General features: G+C 41.9%; 1 protein-coding gene across 3 annotated transcripts in view; it reads left to right on the forward strand.

The window, feature by feature from the left end:
* Positions 1-9,068: 9,068 nt before the first annotated feature.
* NT5DC1 (5'-nucleotidase domain containing 1) overlaps positions 9,069-19,727 on the forward strand; it is a 141,296-nt gene continuing 130,637 nt past the window's right edge. The window contains exons 1-4 of one of the 3 annotated variants that reach the window (XM_047858563.1): positions 9,069-9,293; positions 14,731-14,822; positions 16,471-16,542; positions 17,666-17,772. In XM_047858563.1, the coding sequence (XP_047714519.1) occupies positions 9,201-9,293; positions 14,731-14,822; positions 16,471-16,542; positions 17,666-17,772 (364 nt within the window). In that variant the 5' untranslated portion in view covers positions 9,069-9,200. The remainder of the gene's footprint in view (positions 9,294-14,730; positions 14,823-16,470; positions 16,543-17,665; positions 17,773-19,727) is intronic. The other 2 variants (XM_047858562.1, XM_047858561.1) reach the window with 2 other exon arrangements.

Below are 19,727 nucleotides of genomic sequence, written 5' to 3' on the forward strand. Positions count from 1 at the left end.
AAATCTAGCTAATATTGTCTATGGGATTCTGGTGCACAAAACAGGCAAAGCCAAGGACATCTGACATACTCAATAAGAATTTATAAATGAATGACTCATTGGCCCTTTAATAAAGGCCATGAGTGCAAACTCATTAGCTGGACTAAACTCACTGCTGGGCTAAACAGTGTCAGGAGATGTGCATCTTACAGAAGTGAGAGGATTTCTTATCACCCAACTCCATTTCTAACTAGTGTTTCTAACATGAGGCAGAACTAGCTAATGTGGCGGAAATCAAAAGAACTTTCCTTTATCTCACTGAAAATGGTGAAAGGGTTAAGAAGCAGCAACCAAAGAATGACCAGACAATTGGTCCTTGTACTGCCCACCCCAGGTCCTGACATACCCAGCCACATTTTTGAAGGACTGTGAGCCACCTGTGAGTGGGAACTGTGGGATGGAGAAAGGGACAGATGTGGCCTAGTTGGGGACCATCTATCCTGTGGAAACCCACATTGGCCAACCAGATTATGTTTGTGGCTGTTGCTTTCCACAAATTCCAATGTTTCAGCGGGTAGGTAAGTGAGAATAAAGGAGAAAGGAGCTTTAAAAGCAACTTTAAACCAAAGAGAGATAATACATGACTCATTTTGCTTCCTAACAAGTCTTTTGACCACTAAACTGATTTTGTTAGATGAAAAGATCCAACACTACACAAATTTAGAAATTTAGTTCTTTGTTTATATCTTTTTGTGTTTTTAAGATTTAAATAGCAATCATCTTGGGGCGCCTGGGTGGCGCAGTCGGTTAAGCGTCCGACTTCAGCCAGGTCACGATCTCGCGGTCCGTGAGTTCGAGCCCCGCATCGGGCTCTGGGCTGATGGCTCAGAGCCTGGAGCCTGTTTCCGATTCTGTGTCTCCCTCTCTCTCTGCCCCTCCCCCGTTCATGCTCTGTCTCTCTCTGTCCCAAAAATAAATAAATGTTGAAAAAAAAATAGCAATCATCGTAAAGAAAATAAAGTAAATCACTATATTAAAGTCTTTGATAGCAAATACCTTATAATGCATCTCAATTTTTTTTCAGATGGTATTTATATCTTCATGTGTAAAGTAGGTTTCTTTAAATGGCATATACTTGGATCTTGTTTTGGTTAAGTCTGACAATCTCTCTTTTTTAAAAACTAGTATGTTTTCATTGTTATTTATTTATTTGTTTTTGAGAAAGAGAGTAAGCAGGGGAGGGGCAGAGAGAGAGGGTGACAGAGAATCACAGGCAGGCTCTGTGCTGTCAGCAAAGGGCCTGACACAGGGCTTGAACTCTCGAACCAGGAGATTATGACCTGAGCCGAAATCAAGAGTCAGATGCTTAACTGGCCAAGCCACCCAGGCACCCCTAACAATCTCTTTTAATTTGAGTCTTTAGATCATTTACCACTTAGTGTAATTACCCATATGCTTGTGTTAAAAAAAATTTTTTTTTTAATCTTGATTTATTTTTGAGAGACAGCGCGTGAGCAGGGAGGAGCAGAGAGAGAGGGAGATACAGAATCTGAAGCAGGCTCCAGGCTCTGAGCTGTCAGCACAGAGCCTGACATGGGGCTTGAACTCACAAACTGTGAGATCACGACCTGAGCCGAAATTGGATGCTTAACCAACTGCGCCACCCAGGTGCCCCAATATGCTTGTGTTTAAATCTACCATATTGGAGACATTGTTATTTGCTTTCTACTGCTCTTGTCTGTTCAGTATTCCTTTCTTCTTTCTGCCTTCTTTTGTATTAATTGGATGTTTTTCAAACCCATTGTAGAGGAAATGATAGTTGGAATGTTTGGCTGAAAGACAGGAGCAGGGCAAACTATGGAAAAGTGTGTTAGTACCACTTCTGAACACATAGATTTCTCACAGGACCATAACACATTCCATTATTTTACATTTTCTTTTGAGAGAGAATGTTTAGAGTCTTACAGTAAGTATACCCTGTCTGTTAGGTACAGCAATAATTTATTAACCCTTTCACTTTGCCAAGAGAAGAAAAACTGTTACATAGTCAATGTCCAGCAGTTAGTTACTCTATTACCTGAGGTTCTTCTGGAACAGAAATCCTAGATGCCTAGAATTAGATTATAGATGTCAACACATAATAAATCATATCTAAGACTACAGATACTCATTTACACATTGCTTTTCTAAAGGGTTGGTGTGGAATATTTTTGTTAAGAGGAGACAAAAAAAAAACAATAGTGGAGAAGGGTAGATGAGCATGAGATACTCAATTCTCATGCCTTTTTCAAATATTAAATAAATATCATTATTTTATTTTATTATTTTCTTTTAATTTTTTTTCAACGTTTATTTATTTTGGGGGGGACAGAGAGAGACAGAGCATGAACGGGGGAGGGGCAGAGAGAGAGGGAGACACAGAATCGGAAACAGGCTCCAGGCTCTGAGCCATCAGCCTAGAGCCTGACGTGGGGCTCGAACTCACGGACCGCGAGATCGTGACCTGGCTGAAGTCGGACGCTTAACTGACTGCGCCACCCAGGCGCCCCCAAATATCATTATTTTAAAGAAAAGTTTCAAATATCTGATTTTACAGATAAGAAAACTGGGACAAAGTAATTAATCAAAAATATCAAGTTAGGAGAGGTGCTTGTTATTCATTTAATGGTTCTCTTGTACATCATTAGAAATACACGATTGGAGGGGCGCCTGGGTGGCGCAGTCGGTTAAGCGTCCGACTTCAGCCAGGTCACGATCTCGCGGTCCATGAGTTCGAGCCCCACGTCGGGCTCTGGGCTGATGGCTCAGAGCCTGGAGTCTGTTTCCGATTCTGTGTCTCCCTCTCTCTCTGCCCCTCCCCCGTTCATGCTCTGTCTCTCTCTGTCCCCAAAATAAATAAACGTTGAAAAAAAAAATTAAAAAAAAAAAAAAAAAGAAATACACGATTGGAGAAAGATCAAAGATGAAAATACACAGGTCAGGTGCATTCAGTCACTCAAGTCATAAAAGTAAACATGCTGCTCAAGAGATTTGGAGACAAAGAATTTACGGATCCTTACCTGAGTCACAGGAACTCCACATTGAGTGAATCACAGTTTATAAGGCATGCCTGAAATATGTTCATATTTGGATGCCCTTGAAGACTCAAAACTTTAACATACTTAAATATTTGAAAATTTGGAATCAAAACATAAATGGAAAAAGATGAAAGGGCCATAGATGTAACAACCATTTCATTGTGCTCACATATTCTTTGCTATTGTCACCAAAAATGCTAGCCAGCCTGCAAAAACATCTCTTAAGTTTCCCATAATCCCTTAGGAATACCAAACCCTAGATAAGAAGGCCTGACTTAAATGTATCCATCGTTATTTGTTTACAGATTTTGCCCACACTAGTACAATATTAAAATATTTGTAAAAAAATTTTTAATGTTTATTTATTCTGGAGAGAGCACACGTGAGTGGGGGGAGGGGCAGAAAGAGAGGGAGACACAAAATCCGAAGCAGGCTCCAGGCTCTGAGCGGTCAGCATAGAATCTGAAGAGGGGCTCAAACTCAAGACTGGTGAGATTATGAACTGAGCCAAAATCGGATGCTCAACCGACTGAGCCACCTAGGTGCCCCAAATTGAGATTTCTTCATTTTAAAATTTCCCCACCGTTTAGAAAACTAGTAAATGTTTTCTCCAGGCCCAGCCCTCACAAGAAGATTTTCTGTAGCAGACAAGAGAGACAATTTTCCTGGTTTTGTGTTCCAGCATGGACTCCAGACTGCTACAGTAGAAAAATAGTCTTGAACGCTGCATTAGTTTTCTACAGCTGCCATAACAAAACACTGCAGACTGAGTGGCTTAAACAACAGAAATTTGTCTCACACAGTTCTGGACGGTAAGAAGTCCAAGATTAAGATGTTAACTTGTTTGGTTTCTTTTGAGGCCTTTCTCCTTGGCTTACAGATGGCCGCCTTCTTGCTGTGTTCCCACACGGTCTTTCTTCTTCTGTGCTTGGTGACTCTGGTATCTCTTTGTGTGTTGAAATTTCCTTTTCTTATAAGGACATCAATCAAAATGGCTCGGCCCAACCTAGAGCTTCTTTTTAATTTGATCATCACTTTAAAGGCCCTATCACCAAATATAGCCACTTGCTGAGGTTCGGGGGGGTTAGAACTTTAACATATTAGTTTGGGGGGCACAACTCAGCCCATAACAAATGCCAGGACACATCTTTTTTCAAGTTCTGGGCTTTCTGCAAGAAAAAGTTAATTAGAAAAAAGTTTTGTTTTTTTTTTTTAAAGTTGGTTTCATCCAACAACTTATGTGAATTCTGAGAGAAAATAACTTTGCAGAGTATCCTGTGATAACAGGGAGCAATCACTAGGATAGAAATGGTGGGCCACATCTAGATGGAGGGCATCTGAGGTAGCCACCCCACCTTCCCACACTGTAACACATGTCTCCCTTTTCTGTGGCTCCAAAGCCAAAAGTTTTCTGTGAAGGTTTGCTGGGACGGCTCCAGAGAGGAGCAGAGGCTGGCTGAGTGCGGAATGGCCAGCCTGAAATGGTCTCATGGCTTGGATCAAAACTAAACCGTTTTCTGTTGACACTGTAACAAGAGGTGTTTCAGAGTTTATGCCGCAGGACTGGTTGCTGGCAGTGTGGCCAATGTGGCCAGAGGTAACCAAATACTGACAGGGATGGAGAAGCAGTTGTATGGATGCCGTTAGCCAAGGGCCAGAGTCTGTTCCCAGACTCCTTGGCAATATGTTAAGCCCTTCTGCAATTTAGAAGTCCCAAACCTCCCAGAAAAACAGTGAAGAAAAAGGGAAGACTGAAGTGACAATCCATCAAAGAGAAACTGAGTTTAAACTGGAACTAGCTGGGGCGCCTGGGTGGCTCGGTCGGTTAAGCGTCCGACTTCTGCTCAGGTCATGATCTCACGGTCCGTGAGTTCAAGCCCCGAGTCGGGCTCTGTGCTGACAGCTCAGAGCCTGGAGCCTGTTTCAGATTCTGTGTCTCCCTCTCTCTCTGCCCCTCCCCTGTTCATTCTCTGTCTCTCTCTGTCTCAAAAATAAATAAACGTTAAAAAAAATTTTTTTTAAATAAAAAATAAAAATAAATAAACTGGAACTAGCTGAGTTCACCTTGACCTTATCCACACTTTATTTCCAACTTACCTGCTGGTAAATCAAGATTCCCCATAATATGCTGTTAAAGTAGATTATTTGAACCTGATCCCAAAACTCAACCTTTGTCCTAATTAATTACATTTCAGTCTATTGCTACATCATTAGAGATCATTCTGAATTACATTCCTGTCAGTATTTTAGCTAAAATAGGAGCTCATTTCATACTTTAAACATTTAGTTATTTATGAGAACATTTACTTTAAACATTTAGTTATTTAATGAGAAGTTTCCTACTAAAGGACTTCATCCCATCGCATTCTCTCCCTCCACCGTCAAAAATAAATATATGCACACACAAAAATGAAATAAATGCATACACACACAAACCACAGTAAAATTTCTAAGGAGGCATCTCTTTTTGTAGCAAGAGCAGAAAGGGAGAGTATAAAATGACTTTTTTTTTTAAATTAAGAAACTTAAGGATTTTAAGATTACTAAAGCAATCAAATGAAAAATATTCCTAATGCAGAACTACTGCCATCTTATGGCCACAGCCCAGTATTACAAATCAGTTTTTGGTTCTATTTCGCTCAATGACTTAATATTTAAGTGCTACAGAGATGAACTTTTAGGCATTATTACGTTTTTAGGCCTTATCTTTTGTTTTTTTCCAAATTACTGAATAAACTTTATTGCTTTCCAAAGCAAATTATATGATCCAGGGAAGATGTGTAGATTAGTTTAGATTATATAAAAAGTCAAATATTACAATGTTTACTTTGGGGTATTTAGAAAAACCAATTAAACTGATGAAACAATAAACAGGTCTCCCCCCCACTCCCCAACCAAAATAACAGTTTGGTAAATAACATTTACAATGTAGATATTAAATGGCAATGTTTTAAATCCACAAAAGGTCACTTAGTGAGTTATTTTAGAGTCTGAAACAAGCGAGCTAATCACTAAGTTACTTTTAGGTAAACAACAAGTAAAAGGCATATCTAAAGTTAAAGTTGCTAAATTATAGTATTAACTGTAGGTTAAAATGTACGTCAGTACGTCAGTGTTAACAATGAAATTCAATTTTAGAAAATCAGCAACAAATGTAATTTCTTACTTCTGAGCATTGCTGAATTATTTCATAACTTTCTGGTTATAAGAAAAAAATTCAGTACACAGAATACTAAACAATTCCTAAAACTTCACAGCAAAGTACTAACATTATACACAAACGTACCAAAATTCTGAAAACCAACAAATAACCTAAGGAAAAAACTGAAGCATAAGTTCATGTCATTTAGGGATCCTGCAAATGCAAATATTATTTTCACCATTTGACACAACATGGATTAGAGTCAAATCTCCTTATTGACCGTAGTAGTCTGCTGAGACTGCCCTGACAGTATACCACAGACTTAGTGGCTTAAACAACAGGAAATTATTTTCTCACAGTTTTGAAGGGTGAAGTCCAATATCAAAGTGCCAGTTGGGTTGGTTTCTGGTGAAACCTTTTTTTTGCTTGCAGACTGAATCTTCTCCTTATGTCCTCACAGGGCGTTCCCTCGATGCATGTGTATATCTGGTATCTCTTCCTCTTTTTATAATGACACCATCATATTAAATTAGGGCCTTACAACCTCATTTAACCATACTTAAAGTCCCTGTCTCCAAATATAATTACACTGGGGCTTAGGGCTTCAACACATCAATTTGTTGGGGGTGGGGGGGAGACACAATTCAGTCCACAACACTGACATATTTAATATATCACTCAAAGAAACAGAAATTAACTGGTTTAAATAGAACACTGAACTTTTGCTTGATAATAGAACAGCTGTGGTATTTTATCAGTACATGTGATAAAAGTTTAGGGGAATCATTTCACATGTCCTTAAAGGAGGCAGACTGAGGTTTGAGGTAGAGGCCAGGAAAGGTGAACAGGGCTCAAAGGAGGAGTAAGATCTCTCAGGATGATTGGAGTGCAGTTTGCTAAATTCTCCCACAATATGTAAATGTCGTAGACTCTAGCAGAGAGCTTTTTGAATGGACAGGAGGAATGTAAGAAATGTAACAGTTGGGGCGCCTGGGTGGCGCAGTTGGTTAAGCGTCTGACTTCAGCCAGGTCACGATCTCGCGGTCCGTGAGTTCGAGCCCTGCGTCAGGCTCTGGGCTGATGGCTCGGAGCCTGGAGCCTGTTTCTGATTCTGTGTCTCCCTCTCTCTCTGCCCCTCCCCCGTTCATGCTCTGTCTCTCTCTGTCCCAAAAATAAATAAACGTTGAAAAAAAAAATTAAAAAAAAAAAGAAATGTAACAGTTGACACTCAGCAAGTAGATAGGTCCAGGTTTAAGGGTCAACTCCAGTCCCAGGGCCACTTACATCTTGAAAAACAATCCTTCAGTACACTTCCCTCTGGCAATGAATGCACTTGTGCATTTACATTACTAAGGGAAGTCCCCATCCTACATTAAAACAAGGTAACTTTCAAGGAAACTTGTGGCTTTCAAGGTGTCCTCTACCAGGTAGCTTGACCTTGGCAGGCATTTAGCAGGGGGCAAAAAGGAATGCTGAAGTCAATGCTCCAGGGACAACAGAGTCATACAAGGGAAATAAGTACAAGCTGTAAATCAATCCAGCTTTTTCTCTTTTGATTCACAGACATTAAAAACATGGTTGTTGAGCTCTCATCAGTGAACAGCTCCATCTTCTTGAGCATTCTTTCCTCTTCCTATTCCAGAGAGATTTGTTTGGGGCTTTTAAGAGTTATAATGGAACAAGTATTCAATTTATTCAATGGGTCCACTAGGTATAGTAAGTGTCCTACCAAACTGAACTATTTATTGCACTAAATTAATCCCTTGATTGGTCTATTAGCCTCATAAGGGTTAGTATTAGTAAGGGTTAAATGTAATTCTCAATCAATTATATTTTCATTATGTCATAACTATTGATTTTTTTTCCCATTGGACAGCTTTCCTTTAAATTTAACACAGAAGTAGTACAAAGATAATAGACTCATATTTTTTAATGACATTTGTATTTTCTCTTTTAAACAATTTAAAAGATCTCAAAGTCCTAGCCTTTCATATGGGTTCTCAAAATTAAATGCATCCATTGTATGTAATGAATTAACTTTTCTCCTATACATCTAAAATGATATTAGCTATACACAGTCCTTGAGAGAATTCAGATAATTGTCACTTGAATCATTTTGTGCACTATAAATCTGAAAACCATCTGTCTGAAGAAAATTCTCTACTCTGCAGCATGTTCTATCAACTTTCTGATGTCCTTTCATTGAAAAATTCATTACAATAAAAAAAGAATAACCAAATAACAAAATAGCCAACATTGGTTTCTTTGATCATCAGTGTCATCTTTGCAAAAATGGTCCTTCTAACTCTTTCCTAAAAACTATTTGTTAACTCACTCCAAAGGTGAAATAGTGAAAGATCTATTTGACTACTTAGGAAGATACAAAAAGATTCAACTCATAGCACGTGGGCAAAAAGATCTTCCAAATTCTAGGCTAACTGTGTCAGAGGGTATTAGTGGGTAGAATTTTCTCCATCTTACCTTATTCCGCACAAGAGCAAAGGGTCGGGTCTAACTTTACAGTGTCCTGGTTTCTGTGGCACCTTCCTAACGAAGGGGAGCCCCGGTTAATTTTGTGGCAAGGGCTACGTGCCAACAGGGATTCATCTGTATCCCCAGGTTCAGCAGTGGTGACGTGACCCCCCCGGTCACACCCGCCTTTGGGGCTGCGGGGCGGGGGAAGGACGTCGGTAGGGCGCGGGGAACCGGCCGGCCGCCGTCTGCGGGACGCAGGGCGCCGAAGCGGCGGGGAAGGCGCCGGCAGGCGGGCCGCGCGAGGGGCGGAGAGAAGCGTGGCCGGGGGCGGCGCTCGCGGGCGCGGGAAGCGCTGGAGGCAGACGCGCTGCGTCCTGAGGGTGGCCGCAGCCCCGCCCCGCCGTGCCCCGTCCCGCCCCTGCCGGGCCCCGTCCTGTCCCGTCCCGCAGCGTCCCGCGGCGTCCCGTCCGCGGTCTCCTCGCACCCTCCCGGCACCTGAGGCGCTCGCCGGTGCTTCCAGCGCAGCCATGGCTCAGCACTTCTCTCTGGCCGCCTGCGACGTGGTCGGCTTCGACCTGGACCACACTCTGTGTCGCTACAACCTGCCCGAGAGCGCGGTGGTGAGTGGCGCAGGCTGCCCGGGGCGCACGGCGTGCACCTCCATGGCGGCCGGGGCTGGAGTTTCTTCCCGGCTCCCGCGGCGACCGCTGCCAGGGGCCCTGCAGCCGCCGCGCCTCTGCGCAGAACTCGGCCTCCCACGGCGAGGCTGGGCGGAAATGTGCATCCCCGGGCCCCTCCCGAGCCGTCGGCACCGGCTTATGGAGCTCAGCTTTTAGCCAACTTTGAGAGAGCGGTGGGAAGGAAAGGGACAGAGGGGCAATCTGTGCAAAATCGGGATGAGGAAGCGGTTCCTGGGACGGAAGGCAGGGCGGGGCCAGGGGAACTGGGGATGTCTTTTGCAGAACCCTGGCCTTGGAACTTCCTTGCAAGTCATTCTGGGCACCAGCCGCACTACGATGCAGCCACCTGGGCTTCTATTTTCCTTGTGTGCAGTTTTCTTTTAGCGTGTCCACGCGACCACCTGTCAGTTTTTAAACACTGCAGTCAGGGAGAGATTGTGTGGTGTTTTGAAGAAGCACTAGCCGAAAAGTCATTAGAATCTTAGCCCAAATTTTGTCTTCTACCAAGAGACGAAAATAAACATTTATTGCGCACTTCCTACGTGCTGCATGCTCTCTGAATAAGTTCTAATCCTAGCAACCGTCTACTAAGTTTGCGTCCTCCCAGAACTTTGGGAAAAAGGGGGAGTGGAGTATTTATGATACCACACCCTAAGGGGAATTGTCCTTCCTCCCCCATTACTTTGGTTTCACAAGGAAACTAATTGTAAAAAAAAAAAAAAAAAAAAAAATCACAGGAATTTTTTAGTCAAAGATTCTTTTGAAGAAAGTTAAACCACTGTCATGTTAGAACCCGTTTTGTGCATATGTGAGCATAAAAATCTCAGAATGCAAGACCCTGCAGTAAAAGGATTCTTTTTTACAAACCTCGAATATAAGTGAGGCTTAAAGATCGGGAGTATCCTAGTAGTGTGTTACGGATCCTGTTTGGTTCAGAAATCTTTTATGAAATACCAGCAGTGTGCTGAGCCCCTTAACAGAGTTGGATGCTGAGATGGACACGGGCCTGCAGGTGGCGTTGTAACGGGGGAGGATGCTGAAGAGTTCAGTTCAGCCCCCTGTGGTGAGGGCAGTATTGCACCTTGCTGCAGACTGGCTGCCCCTAGTGTCTGGAGACCCTCCCTCCACACCAGCCCGTCTTCCAATCTTCCACAAAACCGTTAATTTCTCACAGCACTTACACATGGCTTAAAATTTCCTGTGAACCTGTCAGAATCTTCCCCTAGAGTCTAGAGCCATGACTCCTTGACATCAGTATCTCTGATAGTTTCTTGTGTGTTCTGTGTGCCGAGGTGAGTGCTTGGCACATACGGGGTTCAATAAGTAATTGAGGAATAACTGAATAAAAACATAGGTATTTTAATAAGTGAAGATGGCACAGCCATTATTCTAATACGCATTCAGTTTAAATGAACTGGTTAGATCCTTACAAGAACTGTGCGAGGTATTTGCTTTGTCACAGTCGCTGTTTAGAGATGAGGATAGCAAGGCACAAAAAGAATAAGCAGCTTATCCAGAGTCACCCTGCTAATTGGCTTCTGTTCCCACCACCATGCTTTATGTGAGCCAGAAAGCCCAGAGGAGAGGTCTGGAGTGACACTTGATGCTTGAGCTGGGTTCCAACACAAGAGTTAAAGCTGGCAGGTGAGGAAGCAGAGGGGGGCACTTCAGACAGAGGGAATCTAGCCAGGGCAAGGACCCAGAGGTGAGAAACAATTCAGGGAACTGCTGGGTGTCACGCGGCAGGTGGGGAGTTGCAGAAGATGTTGGAGAAGTCGGTGGTGATTGTGTCATAGAACACTGAGTGCCTGTCCCATCAGTATCATAGGCGTTTAATAAATGCAGAATGTGCAGATGTTGGACTGGATGTGTTACCTCACCTGGGGGCTCAGGAAAGGTATCCTAGAAATGATGACCCCTGTGCTCTCCTGGGGTTGCAGACTCAGAAGGGTAAGGGGCCAAGCAGTTAACCCCCATTTGTGAGTGGGAGCAGGGCCTGGGATAGCCAGGAGAGTGTGTTTGCCTTCTGAAGGCACAGCCACACTTGACTCTTGCCAAGTTCCATGAGGAAGTAGGGGCCGAGTCTCCTTTCTAAAATTTTTATTTATTTTATTTTTTTAAACGTTTATTTATTTTTGAGAGACAAGGAGATGTAGAGGGTGAGCAAGGGAGGGGCAGAGAGAGAGGCAGACACAGAATCTGAAGCAGGCTCCAGGCTCTGAGCTGTCAGCACAGAGCCTAACGCGGGGCTTGAACTCACAGACTGCAAGATCATGACCCGAGCCGAAGTCGGAAGCTTAACCGATGGAGCCACCTAGGTGTCCCAGGGCTGAGCCTCTTAAAAGAACTAATTCTTTTTAAGACCAGTTAGGAATCTGAACTTGTATGAGAAGTCTCTCAACTTTTATTTTTTTTTTTTTAATTTTTTTTTTCAACGTTTGTTTATTTTTGGGACAGAGAGAGGCAGAGCATGAACGGGGGAGGGGCAGAGAGAGAGGGAGACACAGAATCGGAAACAGGCTCCAGGCTCTGAGCTGTCAGCCCAGAGCCCGACGCGGGGCTCAAACTCACGGACCGCGAGATCGTGACCTGGCTGAAGTCGGACGCTTAACCGACTGCGCCACCCAGGCGCCCCAGAAGTCTCTCAACTTTTAAATGTTAGTTTGTTTTCAAACATATCAGGATTATGGGGTTGCCACATTTAGTGAAGAAAAATACAGCACCAGTTAAATTCGAATTTCAAATAACAAAACCATTTTTTCTTATATGTGTGTTCTGCATGGGATGTGCTTATACTAAAAAAATTCATTGTTTATCTGAAAATCAAATTTAGCTAGGCATTTCATGTTTTATCTGGCAACCTTAAGTGGGAACCAAACATAATTTGTAGTCTGCATACAACTCACAATTTGCAGCTGCTGTTCAGTGTGCATTATTAGGCACGTGAGACACTGGGAGAGGAAGAGGGCTGGTCATGGAGGCCCTGTGCCATGAAGGCATCTGGGGTAACTCAGTATAAGAAAAAGATCCAAGAGCTCGGATCTTGGGACTAGGATGGGTTTCAAAGGCACAGACTCCCTTATTTTCCTCAGCACCATTATTCTCTGGTTCTCCCCACACATTGACCTCATTCTCTCCTATCGCAGAAACTTCTCCGCGAGGTGAGGGGCATAGCTCTGGATGCCCCTAACGGCAGCCCTGCTGGAAAAGGCCCCTTTCTCTCAGGAAGGTGTCAAATCTCAGTGGCATCATTTGCCCATATCTTTATCAGTATTGTCAAGGGGTGAGAATTTCCTGTTGTCTGAGACTGAGTAAAGTGCCTTGACGAGAGGCGGCAGGTTTAATGGTATGTAGTAAGCATTGGTAGCTTGGAACTGGCTGTGGTGAGAATATTGATATGTGAAAATGGGCAAAGGTACGTATCAGAACTTTTTTTTTTTAAAACCAGCATATATATGACTGATAATAGCAAATATTTCAGTTGAATTTACTTGTATGTAAGGCACTGCTCTAAAGCACTTTACATCTGTTAATCCCACAGCACTGGTTCCCTGCAGTCAGGATCATGATGTGTATTTTTTATTATCCATAGTACTTTGTACCTCAGAGTGACTCAGTCCATTTTTGATTGATTTTTTTTTAATGATTCAATGAAAATCCGTATAATGCATAAAGCCAATGATTTTCAGTCATCTCTGGACTTCAGGAATCCTGTATGGCCTCACCTGGACCCCACCCTATCCTGGAGGCCTGAAATTTCCAGGTGGTTTTAGGAGCCATCACTGGTTCTGAATCACTGCCAGGATTGAGAAGTGCTGATATGTAGTGTTGACATAATGTAAGCCTGTTAACAACTGACCTGGATCAGGGTCACATTGCATTGCATGGTAATACATGTATAGTGATTTTAATTAGCTTTAGGATAGAGAACAGCTCTATTTGACAGGGAGCTTTTTTTTTTTTTTAATGTTTATTTATTTTTGACAGAGAGAGAGAGACAGAGACAGAGCATGAGTGGGGGAGAGGCAGAGAGAGGGAGACACAGAATCCAAAGCCCAAAGCAGGCTCCAGGCTCTGAGCTGTCAGCACAGAGCCTGATGCGGGGCTCAAACTCACGAACCTTGAGATCATGACCTGAGCCCAAGTCAGACACTCAACCGACTGAGCCACCCAGGCGCCCCTGACAGGGAGCTTTTGATTTCTCTGCACTCGTTCCCTGATGCTCACACCCAACTCCCAAATCCAGATGTGTGTGGGTCTCTGGGTTTCTGGATTTGGTGTGCTCCCCTTCCCCTGGATTCACCCAGCTAACTGCTACATCTTGCAGACGTCAGTGTAAACATCATCACCTCAGGGAGGCCTTCTCCCGTTCCTTTTACTGTGTCTCTGCTCTCTTTCTGCTTGTGCTGTCTCATGCTGCCAAAACCTGTCACGGGTTAACATATGGGAGAAAGGTCGAGTTGCTCTAGAATCTTCTCGGACACTGCTCAGTCAGACCCCAGACCAGCATTCTGCCTCAGGTCCGAGGGCATCTGATGCTGACTTAAGAACCCTCATGGAAGGAGAATGGGGTAGGGCCAGTGTGGACCTTCATCCACCTTCTGCCTCCTCTTTGTTTGGTATACACAGTTCTTTAAAAATCAAGCCAACTCTTTAGAAAAAAATAAGACACATTACCCCAACACTTGGGATTTTGTTGTTGTCGAGAAATCGGAAGATCTATCAACCATCGGCAGAGCATTTATCTTTGTACTTGTTTCCTGAAGCTTTCTTTGTCCTTTTCCTTCAGTTTCCTTAAGCAAAGAAATAAGAGGTATTTCCTGTATCTGATGGAAGCTCCTTGATTCTTCCTTCAGATCATCTGCCTTGTCTCCATGTGTGTTTTCCCTTTGAGACTCCCCTGTGACAGTGACAAAACTAAAACAATTTGGTGACAATTTCGATGTCCTTTATTCGGGGAAATAATCTATGAATTAGGGAAACCCAGTGCCTCATAAGCACTTTCTACTAAGAATGGGCTAAGGATAGATATAATGATAGAGTGATCTATATGTTTAAAATGAGTTTACAAAGCTTTCAAGTCTTAATGATCTCCAACCCATTAGAATTCAGGAGTAAGATAATAGTCATCCTCGGTTATGTAATTGTATATTGATGGTGTAATTCTGCAGTGGAAAAAGACACAACAGCTACCTGGGGCTTTCAGGGGTGGATAAATTGCTTGTACACGGGGATTAAACTGCCGAACTTCACAATTAGAGATATTTCTCTCCCATCTGCCCCATGAATGACTCCAGTAGGTTTTCAAGTCTGTGAAATTCAGAATGAATAGTGAATTTATATTTAATTTCTCTTTATTCCTTCCCCTTATTTACAGCTCATTTATAATAGCTTTGCTCAGTTCCTGGTCAAGGAGAAAGGGTATGACAAAGAATTACTAACTGTGACTCCAGAGGATTGGGATTTCTGGTAAGTTCTTTTTTTTAAGGGCTGCCCATTCCCTCTGTTTCTTAAATGTTGCTGATAAAATTTTAATGCTTCTGTGGAGACAGAAAGTGAAATGTGAAACTGAGTCAAAAGACAAAATGCTTTCTCTATTAAAAGTTTTATGTTTCATTAATTAAAATCTTTTCTACTTTAAATTTAGACTTGTTTAATTAAATATGTAAATAGGCTAAAAGCTTCTTGACTAATTTGGATGTTTCTGTATGGCTTAAGTTTGTCATAAGTTTCAGAGGTTATTAAGAACTATCTTTAGGGGCGCCTGGGTGGCGCAGTCGGTTAAGCGTCCGACTTCAGCCAGGTCACGATCTCGCGGTCCGGGAGTTCGAGCCCCGCGTCGGGCTCTGGGCTGACGGCTCAGAGCCTGGAGCCTGTTTCCGATTCTGTGTCTCCTTCTCTCTCTGCCCCTCCCCGGTTCATGCTCTGTCTCTCTCTGTCCCAAAAATAAATAAACATTGAAAAAAAAAAAAAAAAAAAGAACTATCTTTAAAATTTACATCTTAAAAAAGAAAGTTTGCTTTATTGCCCTTCAAATACTGAACTGTAGAAGAGGAAGAATCATGTTTTGAATAAATGTCTGAACTGGGACATTTGGTTTTCTGTAATTTGGGTAAATGTTCCTGTCTCTAAGACTCTTACTGCTTACTCTTAGGGTTCTCTACTTGCCAAGGCTTATTTTGTCTCTCTTCCTTATCTAAACAACAAAATAAAAATCTAACACTTTAAAATTGCTCAGTTGAAAATTAATAATAAATCTAAAACACATGAAAAACACATACAAAAGTAATTCTAGAGCAATGATGTTCATCTATTATATATTTCTGCAGTGTTTGGTTAGTCCTTTTTGATGTGTCCCTTTTGTAAAAAGAAGAAACACAAATATTTCACCGTATAAAACCGCTGACTCTGGAAATTTTACTGTGGACCAAAGTCAGTAATGCTTCTAAAGTACCCTGTCATTTTTTGTTTAATTCTCTTGGTATTTGGTGGTATTATACTTCCTTGTTTTATTATTCATAAAATGAATCTGTACCCACCTCTCTCCCCAAATCCCACAAGTCTTTTGCAGTGAGGAACATGAAACTTAGTATTTGACTTTCTTTTAGTGGTTTTCAATAGTATGCCCTGCCCAGAGGGCAAGGTTTTAAAACCTGACCTAAATCGAGGCAATTTCTAAAGAATATAGGAGAAACTCTGGCTAAGAGCTTATCTGGCAGAATTTAAATGTGTGTGTGTGTGTGTGTGTGTGTGTGTGTGTGTGTATGTGTGTGTTTTATTTAATGAAAAATACTTGCACATTTTAACGGAGACATGAAATAATGTTCCTTTTTTTGTTCTAATTTTTGAATTCCTCTTTTTTTAAGGCTTAAGGATTTTACAAACTAAACATGCTGTCTCTCATTTTCCCACATGGCAGTTTTCCTTACATACTTGCTCTGTAGATGCTATTAAATTTTAGAATTCTTGGATATTCTTGGTCTTTTTAACCAATATATCATTCACCTGCATGGGAGAATCCCTTTTAGCATTGTGACTTTTTGGAAGTATAGATTATTATTTCTTGGGGTTAGCCGAATCTATGAATTGATCAGTAATCAAATTTTTCTATTTTTAGTTGCAAGGGCTTGGCACTGGATCTGGAAGATGGGAACTTCATTAAATTGGCAGATAATGGCACCGTGCTCAGGTAATAAAATTTAGTTGTGAAATCTAAACTTTTTCTCCAGGACACTTTGTTATTATATAGCATTTGATTGTTAAATACGGGTTAAATAAGATTATTATTTTTATCATTCAGATGACAGATCATGTGCCTCTGTTTCTTCGTATGAATTGTTTTAACTATTTAAGTACAGATCAAGAAGCATTGGACTTAAAGGTCTAGTTCTTTTAAATTCGGCTCACTAGAAATATTTGCAGGAAATTCAGGAGAATTTTAATAACTTGCTTCATCTCATTGATGACCTCTACTGCAAAAGAGCCTGGAGATTATGTTGTTTTAGATGAGTGCACAGTTGCCTGGAATAAAGTGAGATTTCTTTTTACTAAGAAGAGAATGAATGTTGGGTAGGAGTTGGTGGTCTTCTCCTTCCTTCTCCATTTATCCAAATTTGTCCCCCTCGTGCAAGACTCCTGTTGTATTTTAGCTCCTTCTGGAAGTTTTTCTAGCCTACTCCAACCCTCATCAGTCTCTCTCACACTCAGTACTAATTCCCTTTCCTTCCCTCCTCTCAGGGTGCACTGGGCACTTGGAGTATTTGGGGGGAGTGAGACAAACAGATGAGAAGCTGCCGCTGCCACTGCTCTGACCCTTAGAGAGCAGGCCAGGGTGTGGGCATCTGCTTTTCCCCCAGCACCCATAGTAGAGGCAAGCCAACGTGGCCACAGCTATGCGATTTATTATTTCTGTTGACGTGATCAGAGTCGAAGGAAAGGACGCTCAGCACAGGTTACCCCTGGCACATACTCTCCCTTTTGATACATCATTCTTTTTGCACGCTACGAACTCATACTCTCCCCTGGACCTCACGCTAAGTGCAGATAACTACAACAGGTGTGGCCCCCCCTTCTGATTATTTTGTTATTCATTTGCATGTTTCTTGCCTTGGGCAACTAGAGCTGAAGTGTAGTATGTATGTATACATACTCAATGCAGCTTTGACCAGGACCTTAAACTCAACTATCAGATTCTTAACAGTGTACTTAGCTCTCTTCAATCATAGTTAAAAGAATGTAAAGCATTGTATAGTTTTGGTTTTGTCTTTCATTGTTGTATTTGTCTGTCTGCCCCTCCCATCTCCCCAAACCAGAGCAAGCCATGGCACAAAGATGATGGCTCCAGAGGCGCTGGCAGAGGAGTATGGTGGGAAGGAGTGGAAATACTTCATGTCTGACACAGGAATGGCTTGCCGATCAGGTATGGCTCATGGCGGGGGTGGGCAGCACCACCATTACGTCTCCTTTTGTTTTGGATGTTGAACCTGGGGCATGAGGGCATGAAGCGTGCCATTCTTGCCTCCTGTCGGCCAGTTTACACAAGGGGGCAGCCGTGGTGTGATAGGAATACGATGCTTTCCTTGTGTCTGATACCTGTTTGGGAGTTGGTTCTGCTTCATTTAGGGTTTCATTGATTGCTCCTTTTACTTGTACTTGTTCTGGAGTGAAAAGACTAGCACCTAGGAATAATACATTCCTCAGTCTTCTGTATTTTTTTTTTTAGTTTATTACATGCTCAGTCCTTTTATTTCTCCATTACACATTTCTCCTCGTATTCATACTACCCACCTCTCTTGTTTGCTTGTTCTCTTGTTTTCTTGAATTCTCTTCTTTACTCTCAGTTCTAGTATCTTCTGCCTTTGTCTTTTCTTTTCCCTTATTTTAAATGATTTCATATATTTTCATATCTTTCTTCCCATTGTCTTTAAAGAACATGAATGGATTTCTCAAAACTTATTTGTAGACGTTGATATGCATAAATTAACAAGTAATGCTTAAGACATTATTATAAACACATAGACCTTGTTATGTTATAGTTGTTAGTTTTGCATTTGTTCTAAATGTTTGTGCCATTTTCTTTCACACTACACTTTTGAAATGCACCTGTTCCTCAGAAAATGTAGTAACCGGGGCAGGGGCGGGGGACACCTGGCTGCCTCAGTCGGTAGAACATGCGACTCTTGATCTTGGGGTTGTAAGTTTCAGCTCATGTTGGGTGTAGAGGTTACTTAAAATAAAATCTTAAAAAAAAAAAACAAGAAAATGTAGTAAGAATATAGTTGGAGTTATTCCTTGTTATAATTAGGTTTGCTTTGTAACATTCTCTGTCTTTTGAGAGTTTGTTTTGCTTTTGTACTGAGATCAAAGTGTCAGGAAATGAGTACTCCTGATAAAGTAAATCGGTAGGAAAACATATTTCACATTGGGGATCAATACACAATGCTTTCACACATCTCAAGTCCAAATGGCTAGTGGGAGTGAAATGGGTGTCTATGTTGCCCTTTACTCCGCTGAGGATAGAGGACTGCTGTTGTCTTTCCAGACATAGTCAGTTGTGGATAGCTGCCCTCCTCCCAGAAAGGCCAGGCACAGAGCTAAGTGTTTCACTCTGCCATCCATTCATTAAAGGAGTAAAGTACATTAAAGGAGTAAAGTATTTCTCAGCCAAGAAAAGAGCATTCACCCAGTAGGACCAACAGTCGGCCCACTCCTCTGGCTGCTAGTGGGCGCCACCTCCTGGAATCAGCAGCTTCCCTCTGGTGCTCAGTATAGCCAGGAGTGCTCTGAGGATGACCTTGGAATTTATCTCCTCTTTAACTGAGTTGGTTAGGGAGGTGTTTCCCCTTCCTGTGCTCAGTGGTCAGGTGGTGGTGACACATGACAAAGGCCTTTGTTTCTGCCACGTTGTAAGGGAAAGCTTTGCCTTTAAAAAGTAATACACCTTTTTTTAATTTTTTAATTTATTTTTTATTTTTATTATTTTTTTAATACAACTTTTTTTTTAATGTAGAGATCTATAAAAGAAGAAAAAACTGGCCTATGATTCCACAACCCAGTTAAATTTTGTTTACGTTAAAAAAAATACTGTGAGCAAATGGTTAGAAAATTTAGTTATAGAAAAGAGTAAAATGAAGAGTAATTATCTCCAACCCCTGGCCCCAGAATCCCCTTTCCTTGAACTTATTTCTCAAAAATACCAAAAGGAATCATACATTTTCTGTACTGTGCTCTTTTTAATTGACATCTTGGAAATCCTGTCACATTAGCACACAGAGATGTACTTCAGTCTGTTAAATGCTGCTGTGCTCTGCCATCCAGTGCTGTCCATCAGTCCGTCCATAGTGCATAGTGACTTTGTGTCTAGTGTTTGGCCAT

Source organism: Prionailurus viverrinus, chromosome B2 (genome assembly GCF_022837055.1).
Source record: "Prionailurus viverrinus isolate Anna chromosome B2, UM_Priviv_1.0, whole genome shotgun sequence".
Taxonomy (NCBI): Eukaryota; Metazoa; Chordata; class Mammalia; order Carnivora; family Felidae; genus Prionailurus; species Prionailurus viverrinus.